The sequence below is a fragment of the Pygoscelis adeliae genome, unplaced genomic scaffold (assembly GCF_000699105.1).
Source record: "Pygoscelis adeliae isolate BGI_AS28 unplaced genomic scaffold, ASM69910v1 Scaffold242, whole genome shotgun sequence".
In the NCBI taxonomy this organism is placed as follows: domain Eukaryota; kingdom Metazoa; phylum Chordata; class Aves; order Sphenisciformes; family Spheniscidae; genus Pygoscelis; species Pygoscelis adeliae.
Window position 1 is genome coordinate 326317 of NW_008824369.1, and position 18268 is coordinate 344584.

At 36.9% G+C, this 18268-nt stretch overlaps 1 protein-coding gene across 1 annotated transcript in view; it reads left to right on the top strand.

Moving 5' to 3' along the window:
- Nucleotides 1–18268, top strand: part of CYTH3 (cytohesin 3) — a 51274-nt gene that overhangs the window by 13686 nt on the left and 19320 nt on the right. Inside the window, exons 2-5 of the mRNA XM_009320049.1 lie at nucleotides 758–828; nucleotides 13742–13846; nucleotides 14417–14481; nucleotides 14916–14982. Of these exons, the coding sequence (XP_009318324.1) occupies nucleotides 758–828; nucleotides 13742–13846; nucleotides 14417–14481; nucleotides 14916–14982 (308 nt within the window). The remainder of the gene's footprint in view (nucleotides 1–757; nucleotides 829–13741; nucleotides 13847–14416; nucleotides 14482–14915; nucleotides 14983–18268) is intronic.

An 18268-nucleotide genomic window follows, 5' to 3' on the forward strand; every position in this document is an offset into this window, starting at 1 on the left:
GCCTGATAGCATTTTCCTGTATTTGAATTGTGAACAGTCAAACAACTCCAAAAAATTTATGTTATAGTAGATACAGGGTTTTAACATAGAATATGTGCATACAATAAATCTATTCAACTAATCAGTCTGCTTCCTTTCCCTCCCACCCCCTTGCAGCTGGAAGTTCATCAGCTTCTGCTACTATATCTAGCTTCCTCTTGAGACTTTCTGGAATAGAGTTAACAGTGGTGGCAGCCATTAATGAACAAAGTCGTGATTATATTCTGCGGGTCTCTATAAGTTGTCATTTTCCATTGCTCCTAATTCTTATGGAAACTATGTCATCTATTTAGTATGAGCACATTATGTGTGCCATGCAAAGTTGCATGCTGCAGTATTTAGTGAAAGCATGTACATCATCATTAAATCAGTAGAAAATATTTTTAGATTTCATTAGTGACCAATCTGGCATTTAAAATGGAAAATTTATGATAAGATTTTATTTTCATAAGTTCTTAGCTAGGATAATGCAGGATGGCTAGACTTCCATTGATAGTTAGTTTGTAATTAATTATGCTTTGAGGTTCTTTGACATATGGTAAGACTTTTAAGGTACAACTGTGGAAGAATTCAGGAAAAAGAAAAATTAGATGCTTCTATTTGTCTTAACAGTTGTAAACTTTCATGATAAAATACTTGCAGTCAGATCCAATGGAATCTAACAGCCTGAATAAAAACTTGTATAACAGTGATTTTTGTTGACCTTTTTTCTTTAAAGGATCAAAATGTAACTTTTCAGAACTAGCTTCCGGACATTTAGAGATACTGACTAAACATCTGCAGCTTCAGGTGGGTATGGCACTCAGGTGTTCTGGTCAAGCTTCAAATACTTCAACAAAGTTTTAAGGTCCAATTTATTAAGACATTGAAGAGATGGTAGGACAGATGCTGTAATTGAAGAATCTTTTGGAACTAGTTTTTGTATAAGTGGACTGTAGACTGCTGCCTGTCTAGGTGTATGCCGTCAGGATTAGATGATTGTTGGTGACTAAGCTTGGTGCCACCACTTTTATTACCAACCACTTTTCTCAGTGGTCAAGAAATACTTAAAACAATAAAGAGTTTATCTGTGAATGGTATTCTCCAGGTGTTTTGTAGGCACTGCTGTATTGTCCGTGTTTGTGGAGTACAGAAGAATCTCTAAACTGCGTTAACAAGTTTCCTCACTACTTATTGCGTGAGCTGTGTTGGCAGAGTTGCAGAGACTGTTGCTACAGACTGAAGAAGTTACAACTTGGTATTTCTGGTTGCCCTAAGGCAAATTTAGGATGATTGCAAGTATGTTAATATGAGTCAGATTTTTTTCAGCCTTACACAAAGTTTGTCTTTGTATAGTGAAGCTCATGTCAGGTAGAGCACTGCTCTGAAGAAGAGACTACCTCTTTGGAAAAGTGCTTAGCAGAGGCTACATATAACCACATTGTCTATGAAGCTGGTATCTGCAGGTAAAAAATCATGATTTGCTGTAGGTTTTACTCATTTAGGAAGTGATATCTTTTATTGTTACCTTTTGTGTCATGTTGAGGGGTAGCAGAACTAAAGCATTTGGTCCCACTCAATTGTTTCCCAGTCAACAAAAACGTTTCCTATTTGAGCATGACAGGATGAAGTGGAAATCTGGGAAAGAATGTTTATTAATAGGAGCAGCAGGAGCTGGTGGATTTAAAAAGAGGTTGAGGGTTGAATGAGAGTTAGTTGCTTAAAGTTTTTAAATATCTCTTCGTTTTCAGGGAAAATGCTGAATTTTATATGCTGTTAAGTCAGAGACATCGGGAGTAATAAAACTAACTTGCTTAGATCTTTGAAGTTGTTGTAGGGATATATTTTTTTTTTTCTTGTTAAGTATTTAGCCGAGAAAAAATGATTAAATTATTTAAAAATAAAGTAGAAAAGATTATATGTTCAGATTATTTTTCACTGATCTCTGGAAGGAACGCAGTGATTTTGCCAATATGAGGCAGAAAAAACAGCTTAGAAATGGAAATGTAATATTTTAGCAAATCTGGCTGAAACTGTTAGGGAAAGTTTAAATAGGAAGAATGTATTTATTCAAATGAGTTTTTGATCAGAATGCCAGAAGGTCTCCTTGGAGTATGAAAAAGCTTTCTTTTTGTAACATAGAACTTATGTCTGCACTTACAAGGATTCAAACATATGCTGAATGTGCTCTATTTTGGAAGTATGGTGAGCCAGATTTGGTATGAACTGCCGATGGTCTTTTGCCAAGCAAAGAATAGGAGACCAGGGGTTTGACCTTACGGTAAGTGGATCCATCCAGCAAACTTATCAGTGGACCGGATAAGAAGTTCTTTTATATCTGGATTAGGGACCTGTCAAGCTAATTGTTTCATGGTGTGATGGCAACCAACAATTCACAAAAGCTAAATATACTCTTTTCTGAGGAATCTGAAAATGCTTTACAGTCTTAAACTAAGCCTTATTATTCCTTCACTAACAAATCTATGAATAAATTCGTGACCTCTCCTAGTGCCCTCTCAGGCTACAGGGCACGTGGCCGATGGGCCTGTTGAAGTAATAGCAAGAAGCTAGAGCGATTCAAGCCTAGAGATGGCCAAGAAGCAAAATATTGTATTACCTATAGTGCGTTCCTCTCCCAGTACTGCAGCTCAATGGTTTCTATAGCAGGTATCAGGGTTACTTTTTTGGAGGAGACTGCAGGAACGTTGAAGGGCGTACACAGCATCAGGCATCACATTGTGCACAACGTTGTGCATCCTGGAATTTGTCTTGTTTTGGGGGAAGGTAAGTGCTACCTGAGCAGTTATTTGATAGGTGAGCAGTCCTATATGGCACTCTGTAGCTGCCTTTTGGAGTCATTCTTCAGAGAGTGAAGATTGCTTTCAAATCCAGCAGTTGCTCCATCTCCTTCAGTGTGCAACTGATCTTGGAAAATGAATAAATAGAAAGCTGCTGCAATAAATACTGCTTCTGAAATCTAACTCCAGAGCTGTGTCAGGCAGAGATGGGGGAAGGGGAAAGATGAACTTTGCCTTGCTTTTTCTGAAAATTGGATTTGTGTGCTTTAGAAACAGCCAGCAATCTTAAGTAACTGGCTGATGCTCTTCACTAATGAGTGAAGTATAGCGAGCAGCTCCCTTATTGCCAAGAGTGGATGTTACTGGAAATTTGTGACAGAAGGACAGTCTAAGCCCCAAATGTTTTGCTGGGAACACGGTAGGTCTGATGAGCTGTGCCTGAATCTTGAGCAGGATTCGAGGGTATTGCTGGCGGGTGGCTGCAGGGACCAGGCTCCACAGGCTCTGGGACCCCCCTGCAGCTGCTCAGCGACATTCCTGTCAATTTTCCATGCTGCTACTCGAAATGGATCTGACAGGAATGTCTGCTACTACTCTGGTGTGTTTGCTTTTCGAGTCTTTTTTCCAGGGTCTATCCTAGGAAAAAATGTAGGTGCATGCCAACCAACCATTTCCTCTGCCCAGTAACTTGGGGGTGCTGTGGGAAACACAGGCGTTTTGTAAGGGCAAAGCTGAAACACATTGCTACAATTTTTTTTTCTTCCTTCTCATAACATTTCAAAAGCTGAAGGGATCAGCGTGTTCTTGTTTGCCTCTTCCTCACTCAAGAGATAATGAAGTGATCTCTACTTTCAGAAGGAGTTGTTGCATCCTTGGTCCGAGATGCTTGGATCCTGGAGCTGAAAGCAGTCTAGATTGGCAGCAGGACATCTGTGGTTAGCCCAGTCGTTCACAGGGACTACTGGGAGTTGTGTGCCAGCAGGAGATGGAGTATCCCTGCTTTCCTTTTCATCTACGCATACTCCTTGGGACTTTTGGGAGAGAGGGAGAGTCCTGTCCTGGTTGACAAGGAAAAGGTGTCGACAGAGGGGATTTGCTCTCCTGTCAGTAGTTTAGACTTTGCCTCACACTCTGCAGGGTTGCTAGGAATCATCCCAAACCCTCTGAAGTGAACACAGAGCCTAATCCTGGTCAGTGGCAGCAGTAGTTCAAGCAATCCAGCTTCCCAGTCTGTATGGGCTTCCATTTGTTGAACCTGTTTTCCATCAGCAGTCTGTGCTGATCACCCTCCCATGCTGGTCAGCTGAAGAGTACGTACAGGACCACTTTTGTTCCCTTAGGGGAGAGCGACTGTGGTGGTAGTTGCTGGACTGGAGGTAGTCCAGTGCTAACCATTTCCCATTTTACATGAAAAGGGAATGTAGTATAACTCACAAAGGTGGATATCCTTTGCCAATTTTCTGATCTGCATTTGAACTAGATAATGTCTTCATATTATATAGCATAATGTCAGTCTGCTGAAGACTTAGTGGAAATCTGTTAAAGCTTGCTTACCTGAAGTTTTGTCATCTTGCAGTTGTTTAAAGTGTTTTTAATTACTGTCAGCATTGCCTGTATGCTTGGCTCAATCAGAAGTGAACTGCACTGACGTAGAAATTGGTCATGGGACCATCCAGTCCCTTTCCATCCCATTCTTTGTATAATTCTGTGTAGTAATACACTACACTTTTATTGGGCAAAATCATAAATGCCCCAAGTTAAAAGGTACATGCTGCTTCTATTCTATGGCTTAAAACATCTTACTCTCGGAAAGCTATTCCATCTACGCTTTTTAATTTCAGAATTTTCTCTTCCTGCTGCAGGCAAGCAAAATCCACTGCTCTTTTGCTGCCCGCCCTTTGCACTGGAATGAATGAAGGGTTTCAATTAAATACGTGATATCTTTAATGTGTCGCTTAGCTATGCTGTGCATACTTGGCATGGTGATCTGTTCCTTTCACCTCCTAGATAATGCTGAGGGAGAACCCTGATTTCCTTTCCAAGACTCCCGCTTAAAAATTGGCTGTTGTTCTGCATTGCAGGTGGATACATTATTTGCTATCAGCAATAATGCCAGGAGAGACCCATAGTCTCTCCTGGCATTATTGCTGGATCATTCTCTCACTCTGGGGTGCTAAAATTTCTTGTGACCTGGATCTTGCTATGAAAGTGAACAAAAGAAATTCAGAATTTGCAGACTTTTACTCTATAAAGACTAAATTTTGTGTTAATGCTTACTGTAATGTAATATAAACAAAGGCTTTCAAATGCAAACATCAGAGAAAATTTGATTTCAGCTGTAGCACTAAGTAACCTAGCTATTTGTTTCTCCAGCTTTGCACATATGAGTGCTCCATAGGGAGAAAATTATTACTGAGTTCTCCCAGAATTATTTATCTGTGAGACTCTGCCTTGCAGCATACGTGTTGGGGGGAAATTTTTTGATTCTGTTTGACAGTGTTTTGTTGATCTGATGCAGTGTAAAGAAAAGGCTTGAGGCCTCTTATTTTTGGAAGGGTAGTATCTGTATTTACACTGGTAGTGTTACTACACAAAGCTGATTCTGATCACCCTCCCCATTATTTGCTGTGGGGGAAAGAAATCAGATGCAGTCATTTTGCTAAAAAGCTGAAAGCCAAGTAAGAAAATTTTAAGGCAATATAAATGCACCACTGTTCCTAAAACAGCAAGACAATGCAAGACTGTGCATTTTTACTTATGGTGCTTGGCACTGCGAAGTACTACATTTGCCCACATTACTTCGATGTTACTGTTTTCCCTGTTGAAAGAGGACTATAATGTTAAGATGATAGTATAAGTGACAGTGTATAGCTATAACACTGTAATCAGAATGGTGATTCACCAGATTTCTTGAACAGTAATTGGTAATTGATGCTAATGAAGGCGCATGTTATCTTGGATAGTATTTCCTGTATCTGTGCTAATCTGTTAATAACCCTCTCCAAAACACATACCACTACAGTGTGGCCAACATCTCCCTTTATAATTTCCACGTTAGCTAGCATAATTTTTTTCTGCACTTCTTAAATATGCATGGCCATGCATATTTTAATACTTTATATTATTAATGCGAGTATTAATGTATTTGGGTAAAAGACTTAGAATGTTAAGTTAAACTCAGCTTTCTTTTCATATTCAGTAATTTGTATTTACATATTTTAGGAAGAAAAGTTGGCCTAGAAGCGTTTTCTGATCTTGAAGCAAGAGTAGAGCAACTTCAAAAGAAAAATGCTCCTAAAAGGAAATCCATGCTTATCTATTTTTAATATCAGGTTGAACTACTTTTAGGATTATAGAATACAGCTTGTAAGGGTGGGGTTTTGGGGCTGAGCTAAGCTGGTTTTAGGGCTGGCTGATGTTGAGGAGGTTGCTGTCCCCTGTACCTCCCTGCTGCCAGGGGTTTCTGCTGCACCTGTTGTGTTGACTTGGGCAATTCTGTGGTCCCTAGTGAAACCATTTGGCCTGCTAAACTGGCAAAAAACAAACCCAGAAAAAATGGGATCCAGGCAGGATCGTATATCCAGGAGCAGCAAGTGGCAAAGTGATGCAGAACATACAGGAGCTGGTACCAACTCGCTACCTGTGAAATCTTGCTCAGAGCTGGTCACTGTGTGGTTTTTCTTCTTTCTCCCCAAGTGATGCTCCTTTATTTGCTTGAAGGTGGTTCTTTTACTTTGTTGTTGCAAGGCATTTGGCTTCCTAATGGAAATACATCAAAATGATGAAATAAGATACATTATTGAATATAAGATGTAAAGGAGGTAAATAAAATGTAATTATGGCCTTCGGTACTGCCTGTTCATAAAAATAACAGAGCACGGACAGTAAAAAAGAAATACTCATTAACTTAAACACATACTGCTGTCAAATGGCAAATGTCTGTGTTAATGGCATAAATAGGAACTAAGAAGCAAGGTAGGTGTCTCTCCAGTTCTTTCCATGGGTATATCTATGTAGCAAGGAGATCTGAAAGCTGTTTTAAAGTACCTATTTGTGCTTCAGTGCCATTAAGGGCAACTAATAGCTAGCAGCAAGGGTTAGCAGCTCGTGCGAGAGCTATGAAAAGCCTTTGTACTCTTTTCTTCCGCTTCACAGCTGTTGTTGCTCATGTTGTCTACATCCACAGTTTGTAAAGAAACATATGCTGCAGTCATTTGCTGCAAACTCCTGTTCCATCAGGTTCAAGAAATGCATTTACTGTGGTTTGTACTTTATAGACAGCATATTTGCAGGTACCATGGCGAGGCAGCACTCCTTGTGTGTGTGACAGCTGAAACCAAATGTTTTTTGGGAGGCAGGTGAAATGCATGGATTGGATTCCCCTCCCACCCCTGCCTCCAAATCAGTGTTATCTGGACCCTGATTTTGCACAATTTTGGAACTGCCTACTTTCTGCTTGACTAGGGATGTTAACGCTAATTAAATTATATATGGTTGTTTCTGACCAGGACAAAAACATAATCTTGCCTCATTTGAAGTAATTCTTATGGATTATAATAAATACTGTTTGTTTTTTACAAGAAATGATTTCACACTTGGCAGTGCAGTTACCCTGCTGCCTCTGTATAGAATAAAAACGTATTTCCTATTTCCAATTTTTTATGCTTTTGTTTGTTCTTTCAAAAAAAAAAAAAAAGATTAATGTGAATCACTGGTGTAATTAAACCTACCTTGCAGTGGAAGTAAAAAAAACAAAACCAAAAAAACCCCTTACAGATTTAGTGGGTCGTCAGAGGGAAACTGTTGCCTCTAAATTCTGAAAACATATTTTCATGTGGTAATAGGATTAATATTGTTAGGCTTCCCCCCCCCCCCATATTATTAGAAGCCCAAAAGGACAATATCTTAACTATAACTTGCCTGTAAAGTATCTCCTTATCCTAGAATGAAAAATATTTTCAGGAACATCTTGTAACAGTGTGATTTCCAGCAGCTAAACAATGAGAACGATGGATGTGAGTTTGAGGTTCTCTTCTGGGTTTGGCCACTAATGTGCTTTCTGGCCACAGTGTCCCTCGTGACTGAAAACTTTCAAAATAACTCTGCAAGCCATGGATTCGGTCCTAAATTCCTCATAGCACTGACTGGTAATTTTTTGTATGTCAAAGGATATTGCGTACAGGATTATTTCCCCTCTTAATGGCAGTGTGATCACTCCTATGCTAGAACATATTCATCAGTGACTAAACAGCAAAGATTAGTGCAGTAAGGTAGTTAAAAGAAGGAAGCAACCAAATCCAGCTGATTTTACTGATTGCATTTAACGCAGATATAGTTTGGTTTTGCACTGTGAAATAAATCTATTCAGGAGGATGTCCTCCTACAAAAACTTTTGTGGAATTTTTAATAGCCACAAGTGGTCACAGCTTTGTTTATACATCTAGTCTGAAAGCTGGAAAATGTTCCTATAATTAAGTTTAAAAAAAGGGAGTGTGTAGGGGGAAAGGAAGAGAGAATAGCCTGAGAATATCCGTTGAGGCAAATGTCCTGAGACAATCAGATTTGTTCTCAGAGATGAATGTGTATTATTTTAAAGGCCAGAAGAAACATGTCTACCCATTCTGTGTATGGACGAGGATAGGTTTGTTTAGTTTTAAGCCTTGCATTGTGTAAATATCTTTACACTTGCAAAGATGTTTCAATTGCAGCAAAATGAAATTCCATCTAATTGTTCTTTGCTTGGAATAGAAATACTTAAGACCACCAATTTGGGGCTGACACTGAAGAAGGAAAATATTTATCTTTATGAAACCAAAAAGTTAGTTGAGCAATGAGAGTCAGGGAGTTGTGTTGCTTCTTAAGTGGGGTTACAGAATTAGTGTTTTATCTATTGTTAGATATTGTTAGATGTTTGTTTTCTGCTGACTGTGGATTATTTTACTGTGTCTTCTTGAGAGACTGAACTCTGAAGTCAGTTGAAGTGGTGGAGTGAGATTGCTTTACACCTTGGCCAATGACTGCTGATCGAAAGGCTAATAAGTAAAAAAAAAAAATATGAACACAGGAGTTTTGGTTCATATAATAACATTGGAGAGCTGGGAAGGAATTAATTTTTGCTACTGAAAAATATGAAGGTATCGGGGGTATGGACTTGGAAAGTACGAGATTTCTGTCTCCTATTATGGGATTTGCTCCTAATTTTCACTAACCTGTGGGACTTTCTTTGCAAGTTGATTTGCAGTTCTTTATCAATCTGGAAAAAACTTTTTTTTGGTGCCTGCTTGCTCAAAAATGCTTCTTACGTCTTCATAAATGTCAGAGTTCTGGGCTAATGCTCTTGTTTGGATACTGTACTTGGGTTGTCAGTAGTGGAAAATTATTTAACAGAGTGACATCACAACTGCAGGACAATACACTGATTTCTGTGGCAAGCTACAGTTTGCTTTTTGTTTGTTTCTTTTTCTAACATATTTAGAGTAAACAAATCTGTATTAAAAGTGTGTATTCCAATAAGTGTTTGTTTACAGGAAATTCATTTAAGTACATTTAGATCAGTTACAGTAATTGAACAGACATGGGCCAAGTTGGAATATATTAAATTTTTTTCTTTTTTTTTTCTGTTGATAGTAGGAGCAGTAGTAGTAGCAACACATATGGTGTTGTGTTTTTGTCTCTTACTACTTGGCCAAGAATATAATTTGTACTTTCAACAACTTTATTCCTCTTAAATAAAATATTAGCAGGTATATTGACTTTCTATTTGGTAGTAGCTGAAACTCTGAAGTTTTAGGAAAAGGAAACACTCTCCCTGTAAGCAAAAAGGTTTTCACGCAAATGACTTACATTAGAACATTGTCTTTATTTAAAGATTTGAAGATAGCATGAAAGCATGCTGCAGCCGCAGTTTGTTCACTATACTGAAATGCTTTTGTTCTTTCTTAGTATTTAAATGTTCACACTAACTCCTCCCATCCTGTCTACTTTGTGTTTAGATTGGTGAAAGACAAAAAACTTGGAAATGACTCAGAGAGGACAGCTAGAAAATTTGTCTTAGAGAACAAATACATAATACGTGCTCTGAGCTCTTCTGTGCAGAGGATTATGTGAACACAAGGTTAGAAACAGCAGAAGTGTTCTAGCTGCTGAAGTCAAAAAGGTGGCTTATGGAAGAGGTCTTGCCAGGGTATATCATCACTTGTCATGTATCTGCAATATTTGCTTAGGACTGTAAAGATGTTTTAATGCACTGTTGTTATTTGTCGGCCATTTTTGATCTCCTGTTTGCTTGCCATGAGTCTAATATCAGCCTTGACGTCAAACATCTCAACTGTGGTTTTCAAATTTTTTGAATAAATAAAATGAATATTTTTCTTTTCAAACTGGAAATATTCAGAGTGCTTATTCCATTTTCTAAGAACACCTGGGCACCACAGCTCTACGGGTTTGATTTCCAAAGAAAATTATTTTCAGGCTCTCACTGTGGTCCCTGCATTGCAGGTTGCGTAAGGCACCTCATGCTCAAGTTAGAAGGACTGATTGCCATTTGAGTCTATCACCAAGGAAACATTTTATCTATTTAGAAGTAGGATGTAGGGTTTTTAATGTTTTCTAGGTGTTTTTGAATCATTAGGCATCAATGAAATGCAAAGAATAATTGACGTGAAAAACACAGAGTAAATCCTTACTTGTAAGGAAACGGTTTAACTAATGGTGGGTGCCCTTTTGTGTTAGTGTGTTTTTTGTTTTGTGTTTTTTTTTAGCTGCGGTTAAATATTTTCCACTCTTTCTTTCCTTTCAGGTAAGGTAGGCACATTCTCCAATGTTAATATTACAAAAGCCTTCACTGAAATACAGAAATATTGTTAAATTTTGTTTTAAGACAGAATCGAAACAACAGGGACAATAGACATAAAGTCACGTAGCCTCCTGGAGCAGACACCTTCAGCCTCTGGAGCTGCAGGCTGTAATGCCACATATAGGAACCCTTCTCTTAGGAACCCTTTTTTTTTTTGTGAGTTCATTTTCCCACTGGTAAGTTTTCTCATCAGCATGAACAGCAGCACTGGAGAAGGGAGGTGGTGATGATATACAACCAATAGAAGGATGAGAATAAGGCAAACATCTTCAATATCTTGCACACCTACCAATTTATGGTGATGATAAGACAGTGCACTTAGGAGTCATCCTGACAAGTCAATCATCCCTTCTCTGTGCTGGTAGTGTGAGTGGAAGTAAAATATTGACTATACCAATAGTTTCTGGAAGCTGAGCAGTACTGTAACCCCTGCTCAGTTGTATCCTGGTTCTTTTATTCTTATCAAAAGATACTGGAATCTTTTGGCTCTGATATTAATACCATTATTTAAAGATGTTGCATTAATGTGCAGTTTTCTTTAAGTGCTGTCTTCTAAGTGCTCTCCAAGTGCAGTATCTTCTTTTCCAGCAGACTTTTCTTGTCTTGCATCTGGCAGATAGATACTTGATGTTATTTCCTAATGCAAAAGGCAGTCTGACTCCATTTAGTTTATTTCCTTTTTGTCTAACAGCATCATTAATTATGCTGTGAGGGTTGTCTCTCTGCTGCAGCTATGATCAGAGGGAAGGAAAAAACACAGCAGTGAGTCTTTGGGTGCTGTAGGAACAGGATTGGGGTGTTTGATTTCTGTTCTTTGGTGGGTTGCTTAAGCGTAGAAAACTGTCACAATTTGTGTTGATTCCAAATAGCAATTTCACTTGTTCTAGAGATTCCAAACCTGTCCCAAGGAGCTTTCACTGCGTGGTAATATAAGGGAGAAGAAACTGCAGTACCACTCACTGATGTTCTGCTTTGGGAAGAGTTTGTGACAGCAGCTAATCCAGAGATTTTGTAACTCAGCTTGAAGAAAAATCAAGCACCATCTATGAATTCTAAATATTTAATGCTTAAAGTTTATTTTCTATTTGGGTTCTGATTAGTATTTCCAGTTGCCAATGAAGGTGAGAGCTACCAAAATGTCTGCTGTGGCAAAAAGTTAAAAAATTAACTCTTACTGATACCGGTACTGCAAAATTTTAATCTAATTTCATCTACTGATTTAATACTACAAAAATGCTTTAAGGATACTTGAGCGTATTTCCTAGCTAAGAGAGTGATTGATTATACACAGTTTGCCTTTTTAATAATCAACATTGGGTAACAGTCTTCATTTTTTTATTGTCACTCCTCAGTTAACGAGTTGGAATATTTGTGGTATGTGTATGTACATAGTGTTGGTATAGTCATAAAATCTCTTGAGTTTTGATGGTTTAAGATCTTAGAGTATACACGTAGGACAAAGATGTGATGTAGGCACATGTATTTATAAGGTTTGATGTGAAAAGAATCTTAACGGTATTTGCATGCAAGGAATTTTTAGGAGTGGGTGGGTTTCTGATAAGATGAAAGGAAAAAGCAGGTAAACATATTGAAGTCTGGTATTCGTTCAACAGAAGACTGTAATTTCCTAAACTGGAAGTAATTTAATCATGTTTGTATCTGGAGTGGTTAAATGAGATCATTTGCCATAATTACTTCATGTCTAACAAGGTCTGTTGCCATTTGGATTTTATGTTATGATTAGAATCCTAAAAAGAAAGGAGCTTAACCACTGGATGTTGAAACTAATCAATATATTTCATTATTAAGATTTGAACAGAGGCTGGGTTTCAAATGTGGCTTTAAAAATCTCCTGTCAAGCTGAAACTTTGCTTGTGATCCTGTTGCTACAGTCTGTTATGTGTGTATATGTCATAACGAAACAGCTTTGTCCATCCAAATGACTGCATTTGTTGTGTGTTACTGTTGGGGCAGAACCATTTAAATATCTTAATAATTATTTTTGTTGTTCCATTTTACTGAGCTAGAAGGAAAAGCTATTCTATAATTCAGAAGCTATTTCCAAAAAAAGTGGGTAGCATTAAAACTGTTGTTATAAGATCATTGCAAAGGAGGTGAATATTTGTGGTTGATGTCTAGTGCTGTACAAGTGAGTGAGAGTAATGTCTGTCCAACAAAGTTTCTTGCTAGGGAAAATCTAATTGTTCAGGAAAAGCAGAGGTTTTGTGCAAATAACCTTTCACGTTTGCTGGTTGTCAGGCAGAGACTACAGGGTAGGGGACTGCTGCTAGAGTGAGTGACAGCCATAGCTGTGTACAGAAACACGTTTGCATCTTCGGTAGCAAGTAGTTTTTATCAACAGGGTAACATATTTGTTTTAGCATAGCCAAGGAGAGACCTAAAATTGACTTAAATACTTCAGACTCACTTAAATGATGTTATACAAAAACATAAGTTTGTGATACACAGTCAGAATCAGTTATTTAACACAGTGTATTTATTTGTATATCCTACTGATGGAAAGTATTTGCTGTTAAGGATGTTAGTAGTATTGTACTTACCTGCATCTCTGCTCTATAAAGCAACCAGATGAAGGGGTGCTGCTAAAATTCTGATGTTGTCTGAAATGAGCACCAGGATACACATCTTGGTAATGAGTTGTATATAGCTTTGGCTTTTCTTTGGCTTTTTTCCTTGAAAGATAGTCATGTCTTTTGAATCATAATTAATTTACATGAAGAATTTTGATCTGTTACTGAAATAAATGGAATGATACCAGACTTGAATTTGGCAATTAAGCTGTAGAGCCAAATCTTACCACATATTATATGATAACAAATTCCCTTTGATTGTCTAGCTTTCTTCTGAAAGATTCTGTCCCTAGTCATTAATTTGATTACCTTACTTACGATTTTATAAAGTAGAATTCCAATAAATTAGGTTTGGGTTTTGTTTGACCTGAAAATGATCCCAGCTAAAAAAAAATGCCCTGATGTTTCATGTAAACTTACTTTTCTTAATCAGGTTTATACAGTTTTCTGTGATGAGGTATGTTCGCAAATGCTAAAAGACTACATTTTGCTCTATTCCAGTGCCTGATGACCTCTCCATAGAAGAAAGAGAAGAGCTTTTAAATATTCGTCGCAGGAAAAAAGAACTGATTGATGATATTGAGGTAATTGATTCATCTGTAAAGATCCTTAGAAGACTGCTTCAGTAGATTAAGTTACAGTAAACTGCATCCCTAGGTATGAATTCCAGGTAATGTTTTTAAAAGCACATAAATGGCTTAAGCTAAATCTTAGTAATAATGAATGGGATTTATGCATCATTTGTGTGCTTTTAAAAATGCTAACTTCTGTATTTATGTAATGCAATATATGCAATATTACATATATATACACATTTGATTTGTGTAATCAAGAACTCATTAAACAGCACATTTGCATACAGGATAGGAGAGTGAGAAATCTGGTAAAAGAAATCTTATACTGAAATTGGTAATGGCAATTTGGTCTTGATGCTCTGACATGAGCACACTGGGAGTTCGGATCCATGTGTTTAACAGTCATTCAGTTGTGGTACAAATCTTTAAGCTAAATATCTAAGGAAGCCATAAGATTCATCACTTTTCTTCAGGTGACTAGCAAATATTAGGAAATAATTGATCATACTAATATATGATAGATTATTTCAAAAAGTGTTTTAATGTAGGTTAACATATTGTCCGTCCTTCTTTTGGCAGAGATTAAAATTTGAAATTGCTGAGGTTATGACAGAAATTGATAATCTGACTAGTGTAGAAGAAAGGTAAGTAATGCTAACGTATGGACATGATTCAGTAAGACCTTGGAACAGGTCTTCCAGGAATGGCAAATAAAAATAGTTTTATCATGCTAAACAAACATTGGATTACCTTTACTCAGTCTGTTATAAAGTCTCTAAAGCCTGACTTTATCCTGTTTAGGTGTGTCATTCGTTTGGATAGAGAATGTGTTGGATAGAATGTAATATTTTAGACTGCCCAATTGATAATGATACAGTTCTCTGAAGCTGCAATCACTTGAAGGAATTGAAAATAGTAACATAATTTTCCCCCTTATAAAAAGTGAATGTCTTGTTTTTGCAATAGAAAATACAAAGTAGCCAAAATACAAATTAAAAGAAACTCATCCAGAAGTTTTTGTTTTTGTAAAAGAGCAACTGATAACTGCTTGTTGTTTCTTCTTTTTCTCCATGTGTAGCAAAACTACACAAAGAAATAAGCAAATAGCCATGGGAAGGAAGAAATTCAACATGGACCCAAAGAAGGTAGAGAATTTTTTTCTTCCACTTGTCAGGAATCAAGTTCCTGCTTGTAATGTGATCTGTGACAAATACAGTCATGTTTTCTTAACAAAACATTTCTGATAATATAAGTTCACAGGCCTTATTTGTATATCCTGTAACACACTGAGCAGAGGGTTAAATTAGAAGCAGTCATCTAGTCATTTGCCAGTCATGTGTGCTTTTTTCACTTAAGCAAACCTTTTTTGATAATGAAGGTTATTTATCAACAATCAAATATGCTAGGTATTGATTGAGCTGGCTTGCAGAAAGATTATTTGTTCCTGATAGAGGTGTTCTATGTTGATATGTCAAATATAATTCTAAAATATTTTGATGTTTGGTTATTAGTGAGACCATACTTTTTTTTTATGCCCTCCTATTTTTGTTTCTTCCAGAATACCTTTTAACATGTTTTTTAATTTGTTCTCATATAGACTTTTATATTTGCATATCTAAATTCTGTTTGTGAAAAAGGCATGTATGAACATTTGTGTACATAAAAACATATATATATGTACTTATATGACTTTTACAAACACTTGCAGGTAGAAACTTGGTTACCAATTTCTAGAAGTCTACCGTGCATTTAGCCAAGAAGTAAAGTAGTTCATTTCTCTGCAGTGCCTCTACTTTTCGTAAATAATTGTTAATTTTCTGGAAAATTCAGGTCCCTGCACATGCTCTTACAGACCTCCCCCGATATATTTAAAAGGGCTGCTTTGACATATTTGACCTTTAGCCTTTACTTTTCATTTTACATCTTCCTTGCTTTGTTTTACTGCCTTCTGTTGTTTGTAATTGAGATTCCATTTTGAATTTGTGAAGAGTCTTCTTTAAGGTCTTTTTGGAAATTGTTTAGCATTTGTTTTTCTGTGTTAGTTCTTGACATGTTTTCTTTCCAGTTGTACTGAATTCAGTTAGTTTTGGTGGCTTTTCTGTAATGTTCCAAATACAGTGATGGCTGCTATTCTTCAGACTGTTTTCAGTTTACCAGAAACACTCAAGTACTTTGAGATATAGAACCATTTTTCAGCTACTGACCATGTATTTTATTTTTATTTTCCATTTTGGTGACTGTCTAACTTCAGTTCTGTTGAGCGCAGAATACCCCCAAATACCCTGATAGTTTGCTGTTGTCTTCCAGCTCTTTCACATCCTAGAAGTTTGTGGCAAAGTCACAGGATGATGTCAGATGCTTTCATTCCAATGTTAACTATTTTATTGTTACTGTTCTTGTTGGGTGACATTATTTCTATAAACAGATGCTGTGGCTGCATTGCTACTGTAACATAATTTAAATGTGGTAAACAGACTTACAGTAGTAATTTCTTAATAATGTCTATGAATCAGTGGTGGCCGGCAGTAGCTGGCCGCTCTAAAGCTAGATCATCTTGTTTGCAGCTGCTACTTTAAATTACAGGCAGCTATAATATATGTCCTTCTAATGTTGAGAGAATTAACTTGGGGTCACTGCGAAAAGGATGTTTTTCATTCATAAATGGGAGGGAAGATGGTCTCTGGAGTTGGAATGTGAAAGAACTAAGGTAATAATACATGCGCAGAATCCCCCAAATTTTCTTCTTTAAAACCAAATAACAGAGTTCTAATGTTTTCATATTAGCAGGAACACAGTGAGGTAATTTTCTTCTACTATTTTTATTTGAAGAGCTTTACATTTTCTAGTGTGTAACCTATATGTAGAGCAATTCTGCCTGCCCGCGCCCCCCCCCGAAAATCCTCATTCAAAATAGCTGTGTTTAACGCAGTTACGTGATGTAATATCATGTACCTTGCAGTTTGGATTTGGTTAGCTAGTGTGGGAAGGGCTATAATGGTAAAGTTTGTAAAACACTTCAAGAATCCCTGCACAGAGGACATAAAGCTGTGCTTGAAATTCGCAGCACTGGAAGTCAGTACTGCCTGCGTTGGGCTCAGAAAATGAATTCTTTACGACAAAGGCAGGGTTTAAATAACTGCAAAATTTGTAATTAAGTTACTGTAAAAGCTATGAAATTCAGAGCATATTTCATTGCACTGACTTAAAAAAAATCTATGCAATATTTGTATTGAATATCGAACATTTCTGTAGCCATGAATTTTGTGTGGGGAGGTCAAACTAGTACAGCTGTCTTCCATCTCCTATCAGTCCACAGAAAGAAAATTTGCATCAAGACAAAAGATAGCATAGGAGCTGACGGGGATTTGGCTGACCATTTTACCATTTATTCCAGACGCTGGAGTAGTTGTGCCAGACAAACTCTTTTTCCTGTCTATTTGACTTCTGGTTCTTTAACATCTTAAGAATAAAAAAAAAAAACAGGGAAAAAAATCCAGAAAAAGGAAAATTAAATTGATTTTGTAGTATGTTAAAGTATCTGCTTCTGTGCGCAGAAATTTGTTTTCCGTGCTTCTAGCCATGTCCATTATCTTTTTCAGTAACTTGTACAACTTTTTAAAAACTGTTCCGGTCAGTCTATTTACACTAAGCGTGAATAATATGGTCTAGGTGTTGAACAGGGGAATCTGCAACTGCTATTTCTGATGTTTGTTAGAAGGAAGCTTCTCTGTCGGTTGACAGAGCTGAGGAAGCTTTTTGAATAACTTGGTATGGGAAAAAACATGTTTCATAGTCAAATGAATTTTTTTTACAGCTATCAAATAAGCTTTGAAGGGATCATTTTGAGGAAAGCACAGCTATTTCTGCTTCAAGATAAAATGGATATATTCTTTGCAACAAAATCATGTCTGTTCTGAAATGACTTATCAAAATATTAAGTTGTCAGAGACAGAATACCAGCCTGCCATTGAAATTAAGTTTTCAGATGATGATAAAATTGTTTTGAGAGAATTGCATTCCAGACTTTTTTTAAAAGCTTCAAGCCTTATAACATCACAGTTCATTTTCTTTGTTAAATTAGGTCACAAAATTGACTTTTTTTGTCAGGCAGGTAATAATTTCATTATAAAAAACCAGAATCAACCAAACAGAAGGATAATTACTTTTGTTGAATGATACTGCAGGGCCTCGTATGCTATATCAAAAAATAATGGAAGTTTTCCCAGTTGTAATGAAATAAAAAAGAAATATATTCCATTTGCAGAAATTGAAAAACTTCTAATATTTCTAAAATTATGAAATATTCTAGTAGAAAAGATTTTGAATAATTTATTAAGCTCTTCTGTACATATTTGGAATCCAAGACATTAAGGTTACTTACAGCTGCCGTTCCTACTTTTCACTAGCATGCTGTTAACAATTCTATGAAAT